The sequence below is a fragment of the Panthera tigris genome, chromosome X (assembly GCF_018350195.1).
Source record: "Panthera tigris isolate Pti1 chromosome X, P.tigris_Pti1_mat1.1, whole genome shotgun sequence".
NCBI lineage: Eukaryota > Metazoa > Chordata > Mammalia > Carnivora > Felidae > Panthera > Panthera tigris.
The window spans coordinates 27,648,750-27,674,092 of NC_056677.1; the positions used below are offsets into that span (position 1 = coordinate 27,648,750).

Here is a 25,343-nt window from a genome sequence, read left to right on the forward strand (position 1 = left end):
TTGCTTCTGTGATCACAGAAAACCAGAGTTCACGTAAAAATATTTTCCCATCCCAGGCACCTTGTGAATTTTGGATCTCTCAGATATAAAATCAAGAAGAAACTTTAAGAGGAAATGTATCATAGCATTTTAGTATGATTTTTAAAATGTTATGCTGGTTCAAAAAAATCCTTACTTGATTTTACCAACCACCATTACACTTTACAAATACGTGTTAAGAGTCCTTTTATGTATGAAGGCATAATGACATTTTGAGTGGTTGGTTTGTGTAGATTTTTGATCTTGTGTCTATTTAACTATAAAATGTTAATAACTTACCTGGACCAGGTTCTAAAAAAAATTAATCCTGCATATATGATTTGTCAAGATATGGGAAAATTGGAATGGAGAAATTAGTTAGTAGTCAGATAAATCAAAGCAAGAGACTTGTCCCTGAATGATCTATTAAATTGAGAGAAAATATTTTACTTGAATTTTCTTTATGGTTGCCTTAATCTTTCAATTCATTTTGTATCCATACACACAGGCTTTCTGTTAGTGTAAGCTTCAGTGATTTATGACATATTATGTTCATAACATCTAACAGGAAGGATAATAGGCTGAAATGTGCAATCAGCTGGAATTGGACTTCAAGTGTAATATAGTCGCAATATATTATATTACTTCTTCCAATTTCTCAGAATATTCAGTGGCTATTAAATCTTAGGGTACTGGGTTTCATCAAAGGCAGTGTATTCATGGATTTTTCTAATGTGTAAATACAATCAACAATAATATGCAGTGTGTTTTCCCTTGGTTAATAAGCAGCGTTAACAAAATTGTACACTTATAAAATAAAGTTACGTCATCTAAGGCATATTTTTTAAATATGCCAAATTAAATGGAATCAACCCATAAGAAATTCCCAAAAAAGTCTCATCTGAAGGTTGAAAACAGCGAAACTGTCATTTACATAGATCAAAAATGATGGAGTATCTGCGGGTTTCATGTGAGTCAACCCAACCGAATAATAAATCCTTATTTCCCAGACTTTGACACACTTGTCTTGTGAGGAGCATTATTTTTGCAAAATTACATAGCAGTAACCATTCCTCTTCTCGTTATGGTATCTCAGAATAGGAACAAAAATATTTTTTCAAAAATTCTATGGTTTATACCTTATTACCAAAAAAAGAACTATGAAGACCAAGCTTATGATTATGAATTGCCTTTTTAAAAATAAAATCACAAACTTTCCATTCAGTTGTTTAAAAGAACAGTTGCTCCTTTTCCCTTTGGCTTGTAATATTTCAGTAGTCACAATATTTGATATTATCCAATCTGCTGTCAGTTATAAGCCATCTTATTAGGCAGCCAAGTCTAAAAAGCCTTTTAACCCATTAAGTAGCTAGGGCAGATACAAGGACTAAACTACTATTCTTGAAGTCAATGACATAAGATTCTTATGCAAGTTGATATAAGAAGGTGGTTCACAAGAGATTTATTGTTTACTATGTATACATTAAGAAAGTAAAATTAGCATGGGATGGTCTCAGGAAAGCAATACATATTTTTGGATCAGACACTGAAATAAAGTAAATGTATGATCAATTGACAAATTCACATTGCCAATGTTATGAAAAAAATGATGTGGCAAAACAAATTAAGATGTAGTTTTCATTTTTGGTAAAGGGGCGGTTTCCTCCGTGCTGTTAATTTCTTGTGTTTTTAATCTGAAAACTTAACCTCTAGTTGTTGCCGAAGCCCAAAGCGAGGGCAAGCTACTCACTTGCAGAATGCATATGAGAAGCCTGAAATTGCACCCAGGTTGTCTTTTCCTGTTAGTTGGCCTCTGTTATTAGAGTAGTAGTTGCAAACACATACGTGGGTTTGCCAGTAACAACTCACAATTTGTGCAAAGTTGAGTCTTCGAAACTGAGCAAATTTGCTCTCAATTTCCCGCCAGCGCTTGCTGAGCTGGATCTGAGTTGGCTCCACTGCCATTGCGGCCCCATCCTCAGACAAGCCCTCAGCTCGCCTACGCACTGCATTCAGCTCCTCTTTCTTCTTCTGCAATTCACGATCAATTTCCTATTGAGCAAAACCAATACAGGGCCCAGGGCAGTTAGCTAACCACATCAACCAACCTGCAAGCAGCACATACTTCTCTCAGAAATCTCCTAGGCTGTTGCCATTTTATTGTCATTTCCCGTAATTTACAAATATGGAAGCCATCACTGTCATCTTCACCCAAGAATCCAAATGGTATTTCAGTTATCCTTTGAATGCTCAGTTTTAGATACGCTCCCTAAGAAAATATTTAAATTGATCTAACATTTTTCTTTCTTCTCAGTTCCTCTAGTGTTTTGGGGGTTGACCCAAACTGAAGTGGCTACTCATTACTGATTAGGGACCATCCACATAGAATATAATTTAGAGGGCGAGTGGCTATTTATTCTCTTTTTTAAAAGTTTTGAGGAACTCAACAGAGAATGAAGCAAAATCAAAAGTGTAAAATAATAACAGGAAAAAAAAACATCTTCAGACAATATGCAAATAAATCTACAGAGATTTGACACTGATGTGTGAAGATGCTCTGATGAAATGAATGTGCTAACATGAGAAAGAAGCCGTCCATATACCGATAAGTCATTTGTTCATCTGGAACAAAGATACACAGAGTCAATTACAATTTTACCAGGAAACATACGACATTTCTTAACTCATTTTACATTGTCTAAAAATAAAACATTTTATTCATTCAACAATAGGCCAATTGAAAAACACTTAATACAGCACATTTACTAAAACAACACACAATACGAGGAAACGCAGCAAACCAGAGAGCACGCTAAAAGAGGAAACAGCAACAATTTCAAATATCATCCACCCATGTTAAGGTAAAGAAATTAAACTGTAGCAATAAAATCTAGTATTGACATTCTAAAACAACATTACCTTAATTTTCCTTTCATCTCTGGGTTCAGGTAGGCTGGCTAATTTTTTTTCAATGTCATCCAAGCATTTCAGGAGATCATCAGCCTGCCTCTTGTACTGATACCACTGGTGAGAAATTTCTAGAGCCTTTTTTCTTCTTTGAGACCTCAAATCCTGTTCATGGTGCAGATATTATTACAATATCAATATATATGTATAGGACACTTCTGGCTGCAGTTATTTAAAAATACTGAATCCCTCATCTTCTCGTACAGCTTTACTTAAATTCACATTTAAATGCTAAATATACAAATAGATGAATCAATGAGGTATTCGTGTGGCAGGACCTACTAAGACAAAGCTAAGAAAACTGGACAACCCACATAAAGTATTGTCTCCTGGCATGTTCAAATTTGTTGAGAAATCTCATACTGAATTGAGTAAATGAGTCAACTATATTGTCATGTAGTCTATGTGAAACAGTTTAGTATATGAATACAAATGAATTAACTAGATATTTGCGCCCATTTAATGAGTTTACATTTGACTTTTAAAACAGATAAAAAATCTAAAATTTAGATCTTCAGCCCCGGGTTCGTCAATAAAAGTTTAAGTTTACATAGCCAAGCAACTACATTCATGGTTTTAGAAACCCCTGCAAAAAGTTTCATAGGCCGTGAATATTTTGTGATTAGAAATATAAAATCATCTGAGTTATCATGTAAATTGCTTTGAGCTCTCCCTCTCTCTCTATATATATATAGATAGAGAGAAGTGTGAAAGATATATCTGTGAGTGTACATGAAAATGACAACTATTACAAAAATGCTTTCTCTTTTGAGGCTTGCATGGCCAACTTTTTTTATTATATCAACTCATGTTCCAAATGCAAAATGATGAATTAGTTAAAAAAGAAAAGGGAAAGTGCATGGCTTCCAATCAACCAGATGAGATAAATAAGGGCAACTGCTTAATAAATCAACAAAGGGGGGAAATTAATCATCTTGTTCCTTACAAGCTCGCCCAATGTCTTCCCCGATCAATAGAATTTGTTATAATGCCATTATATGGTAACACAAGGGAACATAAGAGCTCAGAATACAGCTTTCATTTCTTCAGAACAGTAGCAATTAGGGTTTCATGTACAGATTTAACTGGAGCAAAAGAAAATAATGAATATCAAAGAATTGCTGAAATATTCATTGCTTTGGAACGTTCTGACCTTCTCTGAAGTATTTCATAAGGACTAGAACTGGAGCCCTTTGGAAGGATAATATAGTTTCTGAATTTGATGGTGTAGAGTAGTTTGGCAGGTGGAATACATTTTCAAAACTGCTTTTAATATTTATTTGCAAGAGTGATCTAAATTTCGTTCTCCTTTTGGTTTAAAACTGAGGATGTAAAATTTACTGCCGTTTACATTTTTAGTTGAATTTCTAAACCTCCTGTGGAGGTAATAAATGCCTGGGATGAGCCAGATGGAATGCTGCTTTTTTCAAAGGTACCAAGATACAGCCACGCGAACGAGAGCTGAGCCATGTCTTCTTCGTGACACGACTCAAATCTTGGCCAAGAGAAAGGGCTTGTGGTCATAAAATCTGAAACTCCTCTCATTCCCTAAGCACAAGGTGCTGTGTAATGTGTAAAGATATTTAGAGACATTATATAGATCTCTTTAGAGATATGCCAGATAACCATTAAACACTGCTGTTCAGTAGGACACGTATCATCATATGACCAGTGTAGATGCTTCTGAAAGCTTGGTCACAGTTGGAAGTGTGTGAATTACACAGCTTTCTGATTTTTCTGAGCACATTATGGCTTGCTCTTGCACTCCCTCAAGGAAGATGCCTTTTCTATTTACTGTATGTATCAGCAGTTACCTTCAGAACACCTGCTGGCCAATTAGACTTTCCTTGTGGATTCCTTGCAGGCACAATATTGTGTAATTACATTCTCAGCAGTGTTTATTTGGTTGTATGACTATATGGGGAAAGGTTTTACGCTCTTATTTGCATAGTGAAAGCAGACTCCATCCACCTAGTAGGTGGATCTACCCACATAGCTACATAGCTCTATACGAGTGATTTACAATGAAAAGCTTGGCAATTAACAGTATTAGAAAATCAGCCATGCATGCCAATACGGAATATTGAAAAGCACATTAAAAAAATAAAAGGTTATTTCACAAAACTCTTCACATGTCCAGTCTCATGTTAAGAACTTCCTAATTATTATTATAGAAAAAAAAAACAAACAACCCTATTCTCTCCTTTCTGCACAAAGCCATGTGAATCACATGGGGGTTGAAGCTATCCCCTACCACTGGTTAATATGAGAGGGCCAGTTTTTCTTCAAGGACATTAAGATTCTTTTTGAGGATTCCTATATAAATGAAATTAGACTCTGTAGATGCTTAGTCAGTTGCAAAGAGCGACTCTCTTAAAGGCAAAATGAAGTTAATTGAAAAAAATTAAGTAGAATTCCAGGCCTTACTAAATGCATATTAGGTTACCAAAAGACTGGACCTACTTTAAGTAAAATCAGTAAACTATAGGAAGCAGAAAACCTGAAAAAATATAAATTGGTTATTCTGGCAGTTAACCAGATTTTGCAAGACAGACGTAAAAATATCATAAAAAAACTGTATTAGAAAATCAAATGTATAAACACTGTGACTGAAGCATGTTAATATTTTTTCAATCATTACCCAGAAAAATCTAAGCAAAAAACCCACAAATTTTTAAGTAATACATCTTTCAAAATCAAAGACACCACTCAAAAATGTTAAATAAAGCACACACACTGAAACAGGAAAAAAACGTATCTCTGGGGACTAAGATTCTTAAGCAGATTTTATTGATGCACAATATAATTTACCCTACACATGAAAGAAAAAAAACCCACAGGCAAGGTATATTATAATTTTAGCTCTAATACCTTGAGAGCATTATGTTTTGTCTGTAACAGCTGCTGTTTTATCTTTATTTCCTCTCGCTTTCTCTCATCTGTGATTCTTTGTTGTAAGTTGTCTCCTCTTTGCAACAATTCTTTTACAGTACCCTCATTGTCTTCACTCTGATTAAAAACAACAAGTACAGTCTTCATTTTGGTTTTTAAAAAGCTGTACATCGTTAACAGAGATAATAAGACATGTTACTGAAACACACACAAAAAATTCCAATTTTAAACTTTCAGGACTATTATTCTAAGATATTGTGCTCACAGTTTTTTTTTTTTTCTTTTAAGTGGTTTACTGTAGCTCTTAAAAGGAGGAAGTTTCCTCCCATCTAGTTCAAAAGGACCACACTTGACTGGGGGCACGTGTAGGAAGATCAGGTTGTAACTTATTTCATCGTTTCACCCAAGTCATCAAGTGGCTTTGATTTCTTAGGGCATATCTAGAAATTAAACAAGTTTGGAGAAGTGAACTAAACTTGTCATTTATAATATTAATCAGCCCATGCAGGAATATTGGATGTGGATGTGTGAGTGTGAGACAGCAACTATTTTTAAAATTTTACCACACTCACTCCTAAGTGAATGTGTTTTGTTTTAAATGTACACTAATTTCTAGCTAATCATCTATTTTAAATAACCTATATGTCCAAATTCATGACAAATATAAGGGCGTTAGTAAAAAATGATGTGCTAGATTGCTGTCAATATTGCAAATAATTTCTACAAATGTATCATTAATGTGTGTTGTTTTTAAAAACTCTAATCAAATAAGTATTAAAATGTAGGTTAGGGAAATTATTTTTACAATGTTCAGAATGCATTTAGTTTTTTAAACTCCAAGAATAATATTTTTATTTTATTTACTTTGAAATAAAATTATTTGAATAAGTGCCAGTTTAACAGGACAGCACATGTGACCAGGTGATTTTCCATCTCTGGTGTCCTATCTTTCTTTGAACTCAGTATATGAAAACTTTCTTTTGCAGAGGTTCACCTTGCATGGCCCTCAAGGGAGTCTGATGAGCTAAGATAACAAATATTAGACAATTTTTTTAAAAGTCACATGTATGTGTATTTGTGTGTAATCATTCATAGTACTCAGAGGTACCTATTTACATCTGCAACGCATATTTAAACCACTATACACAACTGAAGAATTATTTTTTCAGAGGAACATCATTTTTATCTGAGATGTGTCAGTTACTAGTTTAACAAAATATAACATAGAGATACGTTTATAATTTGTGAAAGACCTTCCTTATTTTAAAAAGTCTGCGACATTTCCTAAGGCTGAGGACAAAAACCAAAAAACCAGTAACAAAAATCCCACTTCATTTCTTTCCCCATGCCAGGTGACGGCTATAGGGCAGAGTCTGTGAACACCCCAAGAGGTAAGCAGTGTTCTTTTTCACCTCGGGACCCTTGGGTTTCTTCTTTGACATGAAGGAGAGGTAGGTGTAACTCAGCATCTTGGAAAACCTCTTCTTGACTTTCTTTCCATGAGCTGAGTTGGCAAGGCCACCAAACCCCATACATGGGGAGAACGGACTGATTTCGGGCAGCTCCAGGAACTCAGAATTGTTACCACTGAGAACTAAGATTAGTGGAAATAGTTTTCCTATTGCTTCCCATACCTACAATCTAAAATTTATATACTGCCTTGTAATATCATTTTAAAGCATGGCTGAGAAGTTCCTAGCATTGATGTGTGTCTGAGAAATCTCGAGCATGACATATGTAAAGGTTAAGAATGCCACATTGGTGATGGCTGTGGAAGGGGGAAAAGGAAATTGTGAAAAGGATGTGGAAGGAGAAATAAGTCAGGAAAAAGGGATGTGATGCAGAACTATTCAAGCCAGAGAGAAATGTAACAGATATTTTGAAATTAATCAGGGTTGAAAGGAGAATGTTATGAGTTTGGGAAGAGCCCACATGGTTATATTCCTTTACTCCCATGAAATAAGCAGCATGAATTCATACATATTTTAGACATCTAATGTACTATTTAATTGACTTTTTGGCAAAACTAGTTTGTAGTAAACTTTAGTAAATATTTTTTATATTGTTTGTAATACCTCTTCTCTGACACAAACATTAAATTACCAAAAATCATGACTGACACAAAACATCAGCCATCCTCAATGGCTGAGTTTCTTATTAAATGTCCAGTTAATCTTTTGATTTAACTCTTTTCCCCCCATTACATTCTGTCCTCTGAGTTTGAAAATTGCACAGGTCAAAACAAAACTGCTGAACTGTTTATTAGGATCTGCAAGTGCTCCTATGTGACCATACCATAGTAATTTGGCATTCATAATAAAGGTTCAACAAGAATACTTTGCATTTGTAATAAATCATTAGAATCACAAAATGGGCAAGGTATGCACTGAGAATCGAGTTGGAGACTTGAGTTATCTAATTTCTTTCCAACTATTTATTCATTTTCACTCCTAGTTCATTCACACTTTTATCACAACCAATTTACCATATCTTTATTGAAGTCTTCCTCTTTCAGATTCACCCCCTGCTGAATTTCAGCCTCCAGTGGTTCAAGCAATTTTTGTATATCTGAGTTAAACTGCTCCAATTCCTTCAAAGGAATGGAGGCCTAAAAAAAAAGATAGTGCTAATTTAAATCAAAATTACTTTTTATTAGAAACATAAACCCCCAAAATTACATTTGTTCAACCTCCTGTTGCTAAAATAATGACATGCATTATGTTTCCACATTATATTTTATGAAAGCTTTGAAATACAACTGGGAAAGTACCTGAGGATGCAAATAAAGGCAAACACGTAACATTATCAGAGCTCAACATACATGCAAGATAATGCAATTCGTTATTTTGTTTTTTCAACAAAGCCAATTTCCATATAGTCGACTGAGCTAATTGTTAATATTCTAAAGTTGAATTTGATCTTATTTAAAATATTCTGATATAAATACCATTTGTGTAAATATGTCTTCTCAGAAATTCGCCTCATACATCAAGTAACAGTAACCTCAGGTAGAAATGCAGAATTGTCTCCTTATCCTCAGAAAACTACACAGCCATCTGCCCCAATATTTTAAATGACATTTTTAGCATGGAAAATATGACAGGCACACTCTCATAAGACAAACAATGCCAGGAGCTTGCCTTAGGAATGCTTTCTTTGGTAGCACACACAAAAAAATTCAAATGAATGAACCCAGAACATTTCACATAAAAATCTGAATGTATGTTTTCCAACCTTACAAACATCACAGTTTCTTTGAGTTTGAAATTCATAATGACCATAGTCTCAAAAAACTTGAAAACCTTTTTCTCTAAGGAAACCACTTGAAGAGCGATGAATAAAACTACATTGTAAATCAAATATATATTCGAAAGAGTAGGCAAGATTTAATTATCAAAGTTCCAACAGTTAAGAAAATATGCATTCTATTGATCTTTACCCTGTATTCAATTTCTTCACAGTAACACACTAGGAAATTTTTTCTCCCTCATAGCTTCTGAAAATTCACAGATGACATAGAGAAATCTTATTTTCTTACAGAGCCAACCATTTCCCAACTTGTAAAACCAACTCAGGAACGACCCTCAGTGTCTTATGCCTGGATGACTGCATGTATCAAGTGTGGTCCCCATCTACTGCTCCCCATCACATTCCCAGCCATAGTCTTACTCTTTATTAAATGGCATCTCCTAGAGGACAACAAAGATAAGTGTTCAAGGAAAAACCAAGTATCTAAAGGTATAGTTACTAATGAAGAAGTGAAGAATCAAATGCCGTTCACCAGAACACGGCTGCCACATACAACATGAGTATACAGTTATCTTCCGGGCACTTTTACACACACCAGAAAGGATTTATGGGCTCTTTTGAAAAGTGACTCATTTTCAATATTGCTTTTAAATCCTAATGAACATCCACAATGTGAAAAGTCATAAAAGGTTCCTGAACCAGTAGAGAATGATAGTATCGTACACATATTTAAGGGATGTTTCCATCTCTGTATTATCAACATACTTCTACGCTTTAAAAACATATTGCTCAAAGTGTGGTAAAAGCAAAAAAAAAAAAAAAAAGCTTTAGCATCAAGACGAAACAATCTTAATGTGATACTATTCTGTGTCACTGAATTGTTCGCATTTGCTAATTTTTAATTAGAACGACTTCATTGTTCCACATAATTTTGTGAAAATAAAATGATAGGTACTATTTACAAAAACTTTTATTGAGTGCTTGGGTGTCAAAATAAAATGGGTCCATTTGCCGGCAGATTTATCTGTTCTACCTCTTTGTACGCTTCCTATCTAGCTCACTCTATCTCCATATAATCCAATACAGATGGTAATTTCAAAGGCTTCACATTCAGGTCTCTATGCCTCTTTCGCAATACTGCTTGACTAAATGCATTGTATTATCTTCCAAAATTTAACTGTAACTTTCATAACACCTCCCAAATATTCATCTTTAGCTGGTGCTTCACTTCTGAATTTTAATACAGACTCTCCTAGAGCCAGCTGATACCTCACTTCAAGTTCAACATATCTAGAAAGGAGCTCATTATCTTTCCCCCAAGCTGCTTGCAACACCAACTTCCCTAGTTCTGTAAATAGAAGACTACTTTTCTCACTCATCCAAGCTTAAAATGTGAGTCATGTTATTTTTCAACACTTCACTCTAGTAAAATCATTGTGAACTCATTCACCATGATCTACTTGCTTTCTATTCCCAGAGATACCATATCTCCTAGTCCTCACACAGGAATTAAGGCAACAACCTCCTTATAGGGGTATAATCTCCTTCTCATGTCACCAGTTCCATCCTGTGCACTGCGATCAGGTCAGTATGCTACAAAAACACGGCTTTCATTAACCTAGTTTTCTATTTAAAAAGTACAAGTAGAATAAAGCCTGAACTCCAACATTATAGTCAAGGCTTCCCCTAACATTGTCCCAAGGACCTTTCTAGCCTTATTTAAGCATTCCCAGTATCAACCTTTCTTACAAGCCTATTGGTGAACTCTGTGTATTACCTCCCACCTTGGCCTTTAGAATGTTTTTAATCTTTGGCGAAGAGCCCAAGCTCCTGAATGAGAACACCTAGACTGAATTGGGATGCCACCATTTAGTAGCTGGGGGATCTTGCACAAGTTATTTGTCCTCTTTGAGTCCAGTTACTCTATTGTAGCGTGAAGATAAGAAGAATATCTACCTTACAGGGGTGTTATGAGAATCAAATAAATTAGAATGTTGCCTGAGATACAATAAATGCTCAGTTCATATCGGTTACTATTTTCTCCCTAAATCCTATGTATCCATATGACATATGATAAACACTCAATAAATATTGACTCTTAATGTTGCCTCTCAAAACTGTACCCATCCATGACTTCATTAAAAGATATTCTTTTGAAAACATATGGTTTATGAAGAATAAAATAAATGCTTATTGCATTAGCATTTCTACTTTGCCAAGGTATTTGACAAAGTCATTAAATTTTGATGATGGACATGGAGAAACTGAGACTCAGTTTGGCAATGTAGCATTTTGAACAACAAAACTTGCTGATTAATTAATCTGTATCAACACAGAGGGTAGTTTCAAGGAGGATGCCAAAGGGCTTTGTATTTGTTCTGCCCCATGCAGTATTTTCATCAGGAATTGTTTGGAGACATAAAAAGTATGTAAAAACAAAACAAAACAAAACAAAACAAAACCATGCAGAGAGAGGAATGAATTCCATGAACACCCCATGAAGATAAAGGATTTGCTGTCTTGTTCAACATGGAGTCATTCCTTGTACAAAGGAGCCACTCACAAATGAATATTTCCTGAGAAACTAAATGAAGGACTAATCATGGGATAATAGAATCAACATTTCATGGAACTCCTGAACGATCTAGAATTTTAAATAACACAATTTCTATTGTATAAAATCAAAAGGACCTGATTGGCCAAATGCTAGCAACAATGTTACCACCAACTACAAAAATGCGGTAAGTAGATACAAATAGCTTTTAGGAAACACTACTACAACATGATTAATTAATAAAGCAAGATAATGCAAAGTCAGATTTTTATTAGTAGTACATGTGGGGTCCAGATTTCCTGATCAAAGACTGCCTTGCTTTTGTTAAAAAAGGTCACTATACAGAGTAAGGATTTGAATTATTCTGTGTGGCTCCAAAGTGAGTAACTTGAATCTATGGGTAAAAGTTACTCGGAGCCTGAATTTTAGTTGAATACAGGAACAGCTGATTAGTGCTATCAATGTGTTTTTTTTTAATTATTATTATTTTTAAGAGCACTAATTGTAAAGTAGTGAGTTTCTCCTTGCTGAAAATTCACAAGCAGAAGCAGGATGCTGACATATTAGGGTCTATGTTAGCAATAAGACACTTGTCACATAAATATTTCCCTAAAATTTTATCAACTTATAGTAAATTCTGTCCTCTGAATTCAAAAGGTTTTGTTTATCTGGAGCAATGCAGCTAAAGAGCAACAGAATGCAACTCGGATATGTAATTTTAAATGTTTTAGATGCCATACTAAAAAGTAAAAAGAAAAGGATCAAATTAATTATACTTTATTTACCTGATATATCCAAAATATCATATAAACCTATAATCGACATGAAATAGAAGATATTTTACATTGACTTTTTCATATTAAGACTTCAAAACCTACTGCGTATTTTACACTTCCAGCACTTCTTAATTTGTAATAGCCACATTTCATATAATAGCCATATGTGGTTCGTGGCTACTTTTTTTAAACAGTACAGATCAATAATAATTATTATAACCATGACTTTTGAAAAGAATGGTTATTAGTTTGAAATACATCATAAGAGTAATGTCTTACTAGTGTTAGTCAAGCTGCTGATGTTTTATTTAGTAAATTTTAGTGGATACAGGTAATTTTTATGATATCCCTCTCATTCACTTACATTCAAATATGTTTTGAGAGGAATTTTGCCGAATCCTTCTGGGGATAGGAAAATTTATGGGAATGGGTTCCACATGTTCGATCAGCAGTTTCCATTCCTCATTTAATGTACATTGTACTGCAGTGTCTCTTACATGTTCAATATCATGTTATATGGCTTTTAAGAGTTTATGCTTTGTCTCACCAGTAGGTATTTGATCCTTGAAGTTTAGGGTATATATGCTCTATTTTCTGTAGCAAATATACCTCCTTTTTTTCGTACAGATGAGGTACTTACTATATCAACAACTAGTTTTAAAGCATCCAATATATTAACTGAAGTAACCAGTGACCAATTTTGTAACCAAAATAACCATAGATACTCAACCCAATTATTTTGTCTGTACTATTGGCATGATCAGACCAGCCATTTGACATGCACGTGATTATTACTCTTCATTCAGATACAAGGACTTAGAAAAATTTAAATGCTTCCTTAAGACTTCACTGGTTACCATTAGGTCATCACAATTTGAATATGGAAGGCACTTCCCTGACCAATTGAAGCTTTACATGTCATTCCTTGGTCTTTCTTGCCTTTGTAATTTAGAATTCTTATAAAACTTTATAAAAGAAACGCATAATAAGCAAGCACCCAAAATTTAATAGCTCCCTCTTGAGTCAGCAAAGCTTAAAACATATAAAGTATCTAGTGTTTGCCTTTTAGATTGAGAATTATGATAAATTATTTAAAGAAATTGAAAACAATGGTGGATAAATCATAATTATTGCATAAATTACTTCTATTGAATTTAAAGAAAATATATGACCACAGAACTAGAATCACAATTAAATCACACAATGTTAGACAATGCACACAAGATAGGTTTTAGAATACATAGAAAATAATCAAACAAAGATCATAATATCATAGGGGAGAGCATATACCATACACCAGGCATAGGTTTCCCACAACTTCGTTTTTTACTTACCTTTCCATCTTAAGAGCTTTAACATTGACTGGATAGTCATACAAAATACAAATAAAGTAAAACATGAGGAGGGTTAATAAACAGATAAACGGACACAAAAGAAAGAAGAGACAGAGAAACTGAGAAAGACAACGCTTTGTTTTCCTTGATTTTTAATGTTTCAGATTGCTTAACAGCTATTAGTTGTGCTTTGCTGTACGATTTAGGATTAATGAAATTTAAGGCTTTGTTAAATTCTTAGCATTAAAGGTGACTTATATAACAAGTTAACAAACAATAACAGACTGAAAAAAGCAAAATCAATTACAAATTGATTCATTGTAAATTGGAAGCATTCAAATTACTCAGATACACTTTATAATTTTTAAAATTTAACCTTACTTTTAGTTAAATATTACTTCTCACGTGCAAAGATACACTAACATAATGACTGTGTTTACACAGACAGCAAAGTAAACATTTGTTAATGTGGACCATGTAATCTCGATAATCAGGATAAATGGCCACTACATTCAAATTACACTAATAACTAAATTGAAAATAAATAATCCAAGTGCTACAGATTTGTTTAAAATGGCTCAAGTTAGTCTCTTCCTTCCATTCTGCAGCTTTGAAAGTTTATTTATAATTACAATATCGGTATAAAAAATAAAATAATTCATGGAAACCAAAATGAATAAATTTTCAAGGACCAGTAACATCCTGCAATACAGAAAAGACATACTGAGGATATGATATGAAGAGTTATTTTCCAATCAAAATATCTGGAGAGGGGAAAAAAAAACCAGAAAGAGAAATAAGTGTATTAAAAAGACCTAACCAAAATAAAGATAACCGGGTAAACTAGTTTATAGCTTTATTCATTCACTTATTTTAACTTCATAAAAGCAAATTCCAAAAAACATAAGAAAGTAAATTTAAAAAATAAAGCCAAATTGACTCAGAATAGTGACATTATACTAGTTGGATTCTTTTAATAATTAGGTAAGTTAGTGGTTTATCTTTGATGCTTCAAAGATAAAGATGTGAAAATGTGGTAAGTTCCCAAATTTATGAGTTATTTAAAGGGCGCTACCCAGTACACTGGTTTTTGAATTGATGAGATTAATCTCATGGTCATACTTTTCAGATTAGATACAAAATATACTGACTGGTTAAGATATACTCGTGGTTCAAGAATCAGCCCACTACCTACTTATTGTTAAATATAACTGGAAATATATTTCTCTACGTCATGATTAAATGAGTTTAGTAGTAGCAACTGAAATAAGAGAAAAAAAGGATCGTACTGTAAAAATACATGAGGGAGACAAGCGAATTAAAAGCAAAAATACAACACTTTGGACAACTGTGTGTTTTCTCTTTTTTCTTCTTTTCTCTTGCCCTTTCTCCCCTCCTCTCTCACTTCTCTCTTTTTTGTTCAATTCTTTTTGTTTTTAATACAAAAAAGTGCACTAAAATCATGGTTTTTTTTTTTAAGTGAAGTTGGACAGGTTTATATTAACGTATAATCTAGCAACAATAAATACCTAATGATATAAACACAGGTAATAAAGTATCCTGAGGGGCAGCATGTGGGAGTGGACCAAGCAATGAACCAGGATCTGACGTTTTTCTAACCAGGCTAACTGTAAGAACTTACGCAACTCACTGGCTCTCGGGGCACCTGTAAGTATCTGAAAGTCCCTGGTCTGAGGAAAGATTACTTTTGCATGTGTTGACTGATCAGAGAAATAACTGTCTTTCTTAAGGGATCCCAATCAGGAATCACCAAATAGCTTTAAGCATTTTAAATGTCACACTAATAAGACCCAGTTAGTTCTAGCAAATGACACTGCTCGGCAAACTCAATAAACATCTACTTGGAAACCATTTTAACTGATTATAAAAAAGGATTTGTTATCAGATTTTTAACAGAATTAATCTTATAAAAGGATAGCAAATTACAAACGTGAAAAAGAAGTTGTTAATATAGGAATTCTGTTGCTAGGTTAATTTCTTATTTATTTCAGTGAAATACAATTAGCAGGTATAGTATTACATAGTTTGGGTATTAAACTGCTCATATTACCTGAGGATTTCAACTGTAATTGGTACGTATTTAGTATTCTACAAATTATGCGATACCTATAGATCTTTACCAAAGTTTTTATCTATGCTTTCTGCTATAATTTCTTTGTAGAAAATTTCACTAAAAAGTGTGTATGTAAAATGTGTATGTGTATGTACATGTGTACATACCCATGTATGTATATCTACATACATACACACATACACACACATATACAAACAAGAATAACTGTACCAGTTAATGGACTACATTCTCTTCTGTCAGAAGAGGCGTTAAATTAGAAACACATTACAAAGGGGAAAAAGATAAATATATTTGTATTGATAAAGCTGACTGCTGAAAATTGGGTTTTAGTTAAAAATTTCAAAACCAATAAATCTTATTCTGACATTCTAGATCACATTTATAAGTGGTATTCTTTATTTCCAACTGATGTTTAGGAAAGCCAAAATACCTGTCTAAACTATCATTCAAGTATTTACACATTACTTTTCACATATAAAGCCACTATTTAAGAGAGATTAGACCCAACCATGTGGTTTTGTGTGTGTGTGTGTGTGTGTGCGTGTGTGTGCGTGTGTGTGTGTGTTATATTCTATATTAAACGGGAAACTCACTGGCTCTCTCAGAGCCATGTATATTTATCTGCAAGCCTCTGGTCTAAAGAACGATTATTTTTGTATCTGTTAACACTGACTGGAGGTCAAAAACTTGACACTATAATTATTATAGCAATAAAATTATGAATATTTACATATATGATGCCAGATTGTCCGAATCTCATGTTACAATTACAATAAATACTTCTAGGGAAACTGCTACGTGAATTTTAAAAGCAATTTTAAAGTCCATTATGGAAATTAAAGAATATATGGTATCACATATCTAATGGCACATAAATCTTAAAAAAAGAATTGAGGACATAGTAAATAAGTTCACTTTTCTTTTGGTTAGTACCAATTACAGGGCCAATAATTCAAAATTTCAGCTCCATAGGAATGAAGACAATTTACATAGGCAAATTATATGTGTAAGTTTCATAATATTTTGTAACAAAGTAATTGCCTATACTAATAGGCCACAGTTAGACAAAATCTATTTAGACAATATTACTTTGAAACTAAGTATTTTGATGCATATTTTTTTCTTGAAACTCATATGCAGACTTTTATACTCAGTGAGTCTTGAATCCTGAGTCACTTTTCAACTCGCCATCTTTTTGGTGCTCACGTAATAATTTATGTCTAGGTTAGTTCTCAGTGTCTTTACACGAGTGGTTCTCAAACTGAGTCCCCAAATCATTAGCATCAATGTCACCTAAAAACTTCTTAGACATGCAAATATTAGGGAATACTGAATCATAATCTCCATGGGAGGTGGGCAGGGGGGATAGACAGAAATCTGTGTTTTAACAATTCCTCCAAGTACACAAAGGTTTGAAAGTCACTGCTCTAGATTGTCACTTCCTTTGCCTTCCCACAGATACCCCTTTATTTGAGATACTCACTGTTTCTCACCTAGACTATTGTGATTCCCTACTTCCTGTAATTTATTCAGATGCATTCTCTTCACAACCACTGTTGCACTAATCTTTCAACAGGGCACGTAAAAAGAACCCATTAAGAACTCCTCACTGCCTTTTGAATTAAGCATTAACTATTAGTCTGTGTGTCATGATCTCTCCACGCTGTGTCTAATCATCCTTTACAGTGTTATCATCCACAACTAAGCTTCATGCTCCACGCTCTGCATTTTGTAAGTAAACTGAATGTACTGTCCACCGAACACTCCATACACTCTTGGGCTTTTTCATCGGTTTATCCTGAATTGTTACCTCCTCCATGTCGCTAGAATGGCTAAATTCACTTAGCATACACTCATTCTTGGACCAATATCCACAAACATGACTTGTTCCGTCATTAAACGGTAAGCTCCTTGAATCCATCACATCTTACCTAGCAATACAGGGACCACAGAACCAAACATCGTGATCTGAAATACTACAAGGTTGGTGAGAGATCAATCATATTGGTCCCTTTTCCCAACAGTTTCTTCATTAATCCCTTAAGATCTACCTCAACTATCATCTCTCCCAAAATGGGGACTCCCATCTCCAACTTGGCTTCTCCCAACATGGAGAGGGGCAGAGACGCCGTAAGGAAAAGGACTAAGGACTCAGTTTATTTCTGCCCTCTATGCATCTGTTTCCTGCCATCTTCTTTTCCTGATAATATCTTCCTCACCATCACCGTGCTAAGCCACCATGTTCAGATTCCCTAAAACAAAAAGAGATGTGACATGTTGTCTTTCCCCACTGATTCCATCAACTTTACTCATGGTTAGGAAGTTACCACTGATTTATTTTGATAATTCTGACCATCCCCAATAAAAGAGCCATTTTCTCAAAGTGATTTCAAACAGATTATGAGGATTAAGCTTTTTCAAAGCAATCAGATACTACTGATAAACCTCAAGGAAATGGGAAGAGGTATAATGTATTTTAAAGGTCCTATTTGGGACAAGCAGAATTTCCCAGCATTTCCTATAATGGTCCACTTGATAATATGTAAGGCTGGTCCTTACAATGGAAATAGCAAAGAAGTCTTCTTGATCTCAGCCCATTCCAGCAGTGACCCGAAAGAAAAGCAGCCATTTCTCCATTTCTTTTTCCCATCACTTTCTCTCTCAGCTCTCAAAATTTGGCTCTTCAAAGCTAACATATAATATGATGGAAATCATTATTGACATTAATTATTTTTTCATTTTGCATCTATACGTGTTTTTTTTTTTAATGCATGCTTTTACGTATCCTAGGCCATTTGATATTTACCACAGTTGTGAGGTTAAAATAAGACAAATATCAGCTTACGACTTTTCTAGATAAAAACATGGCTCTGAGAGGTAAAGGGTCATATATATGATCACATCCCCAACAAGTTTTGTGGCTTGAAGGTAAGAATTTCTTCCTTGCACCATGCTGTTTCTCATTAATGGCTAAAAGTTACCACTGCGGAGAGCTGCATCTGATGAGTTAAGTTCTCAATTAATCTAAACTGAGGACCTCAATGCTCACTCATCTCCAGATTTCGTAATTTCTTGTCATGAAAAATCACTGCAAGAGATACAAACTTCGTATTCTTCACCAAACAATGAATCCAGGGATTGTCAGCGAGTTTTCAGGATAAAATTTAGCTCTATTCAACTGCCCTTTCTAGGTGACCTTTAAAAGAATCCTGAAGTTAGTTCTTCTACTGAGTCACTTTTCTACCCATATACATTTCCAACCTACTTTAATTAATTTTATCATTGTAGATTTTCTCCCAAGTTATTCTTCTAAGTGTAACTCAACCATAAGAAGGGCAATACTCCAACCCAATCTTACCTTGCATAAGCCCTACTGTACTAGGAGCTTAATTTTGAGATCAAAGGTCACCTCAGAGAATTCCAGCACTTCCAGAATTACCCTACTCCATAAGCAAACACACATACAGGTCGTTATTTTAAATTCCTTATTGCATCAACAAAAGATCACTGGACTGTCAAATTTTAGAACTCTTCAGAGCTAATCTAACTAATTACCCCTCATGTGAACTAATCTGACCCAGAAATTTTACACCACGTTCTATGGACATAACTTGCACCACTTAAATCTTATCACAGGAAGGAGAAAGATACAAGGACAGAAATCCACCCATCCAGGAACTCTCCTGTTATCTAGTTTATACATTCTGTTCTAAATAATAACCCTTGGGGGCTGGGAGGGTGGGATGCTTTCTTTTTAAGAATTACTAATCTGGTTTAACTCCTTTATCTTACAAACACTAAAACGGAATTGCAGGGAAATCATATGTTCTGCCTAATGCTGACAAAGTTAGGCTGGGAATTCAGTCTTTTACGTCCAATGGTCTTAATATCATACTATGTGCCTGCTGGAATTACCTCACTAATTGAATATCTTCATAAGGATGTACGAGCGTTAAGCACATATGATTGTAAAAACTATTTAAGCTTGTGTTTGTAAACCTATTTTTAACAAGTATTTTTTGTATCCTTGCATATTTCCACACTCACTAGCACAGTGCAATGAATGTATCAGCAAAATGTTAGATAAGCTCTACCTCCATGTTTTGGTTTCAGCATGATGATAGGGCATAATTCTCTTTCAAAGCCCTGCATCCAGTCATCTTTATTAATGTAGAGAAAAAGGAGTACTTTGAAAAGTGACAATGTGATTCTCTTGTTAATTAATCTATCATCGAAAATACTGATTTAAAATCTCTTTTATGCTGTTCTTCAGGAAGGAGAAAAAAAAGAAGTGCATCAAGTGGCTCTCTTTATGGAAGTAAGTGACAAAGTTGTATAGAATATAGAATGGAAATTCACAAACTTCTCTTGGCCATGCTAAGTCTGTCAGCTTCTATCACGCAGGTTGAATTCTCATTTTTCAGCATCTACAAGTAACAATCTTGTGACATAACTTGTCTCAATCTGCTATTGAAAAGGTCAAGAAGATAATGCCATGTTTTCTCTTAAATATTCTGCAGCTTAGTGATATGTATAACAGGAAGAAAATAAAACCTAGTAACGAAGGATTAGCATCCATTTTTTAAGATGACTGAAAGAGCCTTTGGTTGTTTAGATATTACATATTCAGATGATAATCTCTACAGGTAAAACCAATTGTCTTAAGTATCAGAATACATTCTTCCAAAAACAATTATATGCTCTGGAAATAGAATTTCGGAGCCTTTTAGATATTTTCCAGGTGAGGACAGTTTCCATAAAATAGCACATAAATGAGTATCACTAACTAGTTAACTTAAACATTGCAAAGAAGCAGCAATGAATTAAGGTAAGCTAATACTTTTTTGCCTTGGGAAGGCGAGCTTTGGAGGGTAACTGTGTTTCATGCATATAAAGTATTTGAAATTCATACCACGTTACCATATATTTTAGAAACTCTTTTAAATATGTACTAGTACATGTAACAATGATACATTGGAATGCCTTAGAAAATGCAGCAATTGTAAATCATGCTATTATGGGTGTCCATATTTATCAAAACGATTTTCAAACATATTCTCCTATTGTTCCAGGAATCAGCACTTACCTGACATATTACATCATATCGTCTCACAAGTATTTCAAGAATGTTTTTCTCATTTAAGATTATTTATAGCAATTATCTGTATATGTAAATACACATATTTATTTTACATACATTTTTGTGTTTTAAAGCATATCATGTATATTGAAAAATGCGTCAAATGACCTCTTAGAAAATTTGGGGTAGTTCCTTGCAATTTGACACTCACCCAAAAGAGCTGGATTTCTATTTTTATATATTGTTGCAAGCAACCTATTAGATAAGATTTTCGTCTTCATTAAATGTTACACAAATATAAAGGATTATCATGCAAAATTCCATATCCCCTGGTTCTTCATTAAATAGAATCAATATAAACAGACATATAAAATTACAAAATTAGGTTATATAAGCTTTGCAATTATTTGTTTTTATGGCTTGAGCATGTTATTATAGCCTAGTGGATTTTGTCACAGTACGTATCGGCAATTAGCAAGAGCAAGTTAAATACACATACATACACACATGTGCACAACCAATAAAGAGAATACAAACACCCTAGATCATGCAGGAGGTGTACAAGGCCCCATTTTTGATATGTGATCCATATTACACACAAGCAATATTATATTTGGCATAAGAAGTCAGCAGTGCTTTCCTCAGATGGATGTCTTTTGTGCTTTTGTTTGTCGTTGTTGGCCTGCAGCATGCTATTTGTTACTTTGCTGTAGGTTACCCCTGAAAGTACATATGTAAACCAGTACAGGATGCAGTTCTAGAATAGCTGTGGCATGTAAAGAAAAATGACAGAGAGAGGGAGACAGAGAGACTGGTGGAGGGGAGTGGGGAGAGATTGATCTCCCATGGGATTCAGGGGTAAAATTTCCTTAAATACATTTTGGCCTTCATTTTCGTTTTGAAAACCTTGCCGTGGGGGTCGCCCGCCCCCTTCAGAGTACTGCGCAACCTTCGCAAGAGATCATTTATCACTAGTTTCCACCTTGGAGCAGATCTTCCTACCTTTCCAGTCTTAATTCTGTGAGAAATGGCTGCAAATCGATGGTTGAGCTCTGAGATTTTGGGCTCTACTACTTTCCTGCAGTGGTCGCCGCGGTTTGCCATCAGGTTTGCTGCTTGGTCTCGCGTGGAATCCACCTTTGGGCGCATGTCATTCATTTCAGCCTTTAAACGCTATATTCCGTGAGCAAGAGACAGGGCTTGAAGTTAGTAATTAAGTGGAAGTTGAGAGACAGCAAGAGAGCGAGAAAGAGAAGGAAAGAATGAGCACATGCAGAGGAGTTGAGAGGGAGGAACGAAGTCAACTTCCATAAAAGAGAGGAGTAGAGTGGGAAATGCGTGTGATCTCGGCAATATTGGCCACAGTCCTGGTCTAAGTGTGATCTATGTTTATGTAAAGTGTTTACTTAGTCTCAGGAGGCGCGAGGGATGTTTTCTTGGCTACCCTTTGTTGCCCGTGTCGACTGTAATATTTTTTCTTTAGTCTTATTTTATCTTCACTTGACTCAGTTACCTCGCTGTGGGGTAACCTTAACGTATGCTCGGGAAGAAAGGCAGCTGAGGAACAATTTTCTTTTCCTTCCTAGGTGTCATGGGGAAAAAATGGACTTTCCAACAGATAAGAATTCAGTGTCAAAGACAGAGGGACTGACGAAGGTTTTGCCTGGCTCGAGAGGTCAGAGAGACTCTAAGTGAAACAACTCAGCTCCCATTATTCCAAAGGCCTTGAAGGAAATGCCACCTCAAGATGGCAGTCCCTAGCTACACATCAAAGGACAAGAGAGAGCAAAGTAAGGTACACAAAGGAGAGTAATTTGTTTTGGGGATAGGCTGAAACATATCAACAGTTTTTCATTAAAAATGAATTGTAATCTTTGGAAAATAGGCACTTCATAAAAAAGAAATGAATGAATTGTACACACAGAGACTACAGTTTTTGGGTGCTCCTTAAGTAATAACCCACTAATTAAATACAATTTTTTTCAGCAAAACAGAATAAGGACTCATTAATTCAAATGGAATTTGTTAAATTTCAAGTCTTCCTATTTAAGATGTTATTGAAGAGAGATAATATAGCATCAACAAGAGAAATTCACACATTATACCTCTCATATCCTTTTATAGCCACCATCTTTAAAAAGTAAAAATTAAGTTGCCTTTGAGAAAGATGACTTAGGATGTCCTAATAATTGGTTCTACTACACAAAGAGAGAACACAAAGCCATGTTTACTTTACATATAGCGAAAAATAAAAAGCATCCAGTTTTATATAAGCTCAATATTGTTACTAATTACTAAGATTTGGATTGCATACGCAAAATGCCCAGATGATTGGATTTCAGGTTTTCCTCAGAATGGGCTGTGGATGATACTGGAAAATGGATCCTTGTGTGAGATATAAGAACGTGAGATATTTACTACGACGAGTAAAATGGGCAGGAGTTGGCAACATGACACCAAAATAAATCCCGGCATCCCTTTGTCATCAGAGTTTAAATTGTGCGTAATGAGCTGAGAGGTGGATACGGAGATATCCAGATTACAAAAGTCTTCAAAGTTATTAACTCCCATTGGAATTAAGGAAGTAGGGAGGGAAGGAAAGTACAAAGGCAGGAAGGAAGGAAGGAAGATTTTTTTCACTCTTATTAAGAAGTCCTTGATGAGCGACATAATTGTGCAATTAGAAAATTACTTTTCATAATATTTTATTTGCTACCTTAAGTATGTCTTCTTTTTGCTGAGGTTTCTTTTTCTCAGATTCATCCAAAAGTGCATCAGCCTGAATGATCCAGTTTGTGATGTAATCCACATTCTGGTCAAAGTTTTCCATGTGTTTCTGGTATTCCTTAATGTTAAAGAGACATACCATGACATATTATTGATTAGACAATATTCTTCAAAGAGTTGTCCTACTTTCTACAATATTAAAAGACACAAAAAAGCAGTATCATTCAAAATACACTTAAATGTGGTCTCCATACAAAATACGGCACAGACATGGAAAGATATTAAAACAGAGTTGCAGATGTTGAATTAAGAGCCACCATTTTCGTGGAGCTGAGGAATTTACAGACACAAATATTATTATTCAAATCACATGTAATTTCCTTCTCACAATGCAGAGGGCTTGAAAATCCTCTGGCCTCTTACCAGCAAAAGGTTTAACCACTCTTCTGCTCGGGAAGTGACAGCTATCCAGTTACTATTCAGAAGACTCAGTTTATCTTCCACCAAGGCCTCCTTCTTGCCCAAAACCGTTTTCAAGGCCTCTCCAAGCTCTGTGACACTCTTTAGGTGAACCTTCTGTTTCTCAATCTCTTTCTGAGTAGCCTGTGAAAAGGACAGTACTTGAGCTTGGAGTAATATATTGTAGACTTAAGATTTAATGCTTTTGAAATGACCGTGTGTATGGTCACTATAATAAGATTTTTTAAGGACTTAAAGCTTCCATGTGTCTTTATGGGTGATGCAAATCACACCATAAATATTGGAGTTTCCTTATTGGGTATATATAAACATACAGGTATACATAAACACGATTAATTTCTATTTATTTATGATGATATATATTTAACAGATAAACATACACATTGTCCACTGAAGCATATTTATATTTACTTACTTTGTAAGTATACTGAGTGAAGACAGGCCTTAGAAACCTTATCTACAAAGAAGCAACTGCTTTTAGAAAAGTCAGTAATTACTGCACTCTTACATTTCTACAGCAGAAATTGTCAGCATTTTGGTGCCACAAACCTATTTGGCAGTTCATTAAACTTAAGGACTCCTTCTCATAATAATATTTTTAAAACCAAATTTAAATCCATCGGATTTTAAGGAAAATGAGTTATACTGGAATACAATATACAAAATGTCTTTTCCCACCTGGTAAGACAGTAATGCCTCTTTTCTTTACTAACGTGTGTAACTAGAGTAATCGAGCACCAGATCTTTAGGATGATTTCAAAGTAGGCACGACCATAACTGGCATTTTGAAATACATGCAATGACTAGAATGTGATATGAAATGATCTGCTCTCTCTACTGGTGGCCAAGTCGTAGAGACTGCTGAGATTGCTGAGGTCTGTTGCTCGCATTCATAACTGAAAAAAAATGCTGACTTTCAATTAGAGGTCTATGAAAATGAAGAGGTAATATTAAAATCCCTGAAGAGAGCACTGCTGCTTTCTAAGTCTTAATTTACAAAACGTGAAAACAAGCACATCTAATATGAGAAATCATGTAGAAAGTTGCTAGAAAAACTGATCCTAGTATAAATGTTTACTGTCGGCTCCACCTCCAGCCCTTTTCTTGTGATCGGTCATGGCTGACCAGGTGACCAACTTGCACCTCCCTGCCTCTGCCCTGGTCCCTAACT

At 34.8% G+C, this 25,343-nt stretch overlaps 1 protein-coding gene across 1 annotated transcript in view; it reads right to left on the bottom strand.

Moving 5' to 3' along the window:
• The window catches only part of DMD (dystrophin), a 1,614,661-nt gene that overhangs the window by 1,167,710 nt on the left and 421,608 nt on the right, over positions 1–25,343 (bottom strand). The window contains exons 31-37 of the mRNA XM_042974140.1: positions 24,116–24,295; positions 23,682–23,810; positions 21,968–22,138; positions 8,363–8,485; positions 5,857–5,994; positions 2,938–3,090; positions 1,888–2,070 (exon numbers count right to left, since the gene is read on the bottom strand). Of these exons, the coding sequence (XP_042830074.1) occupies positions 1,888–2,070; positions 2,938–3,090; positions 5,857–5,994; positions 8,363–8,485; positions 21,968–22,138; positions 23,682–23,810; positions 24,116–24,295 (1,077 nt within the window). The remainder of the gene's footprint in view (positions 1–1,887; positions 2,071–2,937; positions 3,091–5,856; positions 5,995–8,362; positions 8,486–21,967; positions 22,139–23,681; positions 23,811–24,115; positions 24,296–25,343) is intronic.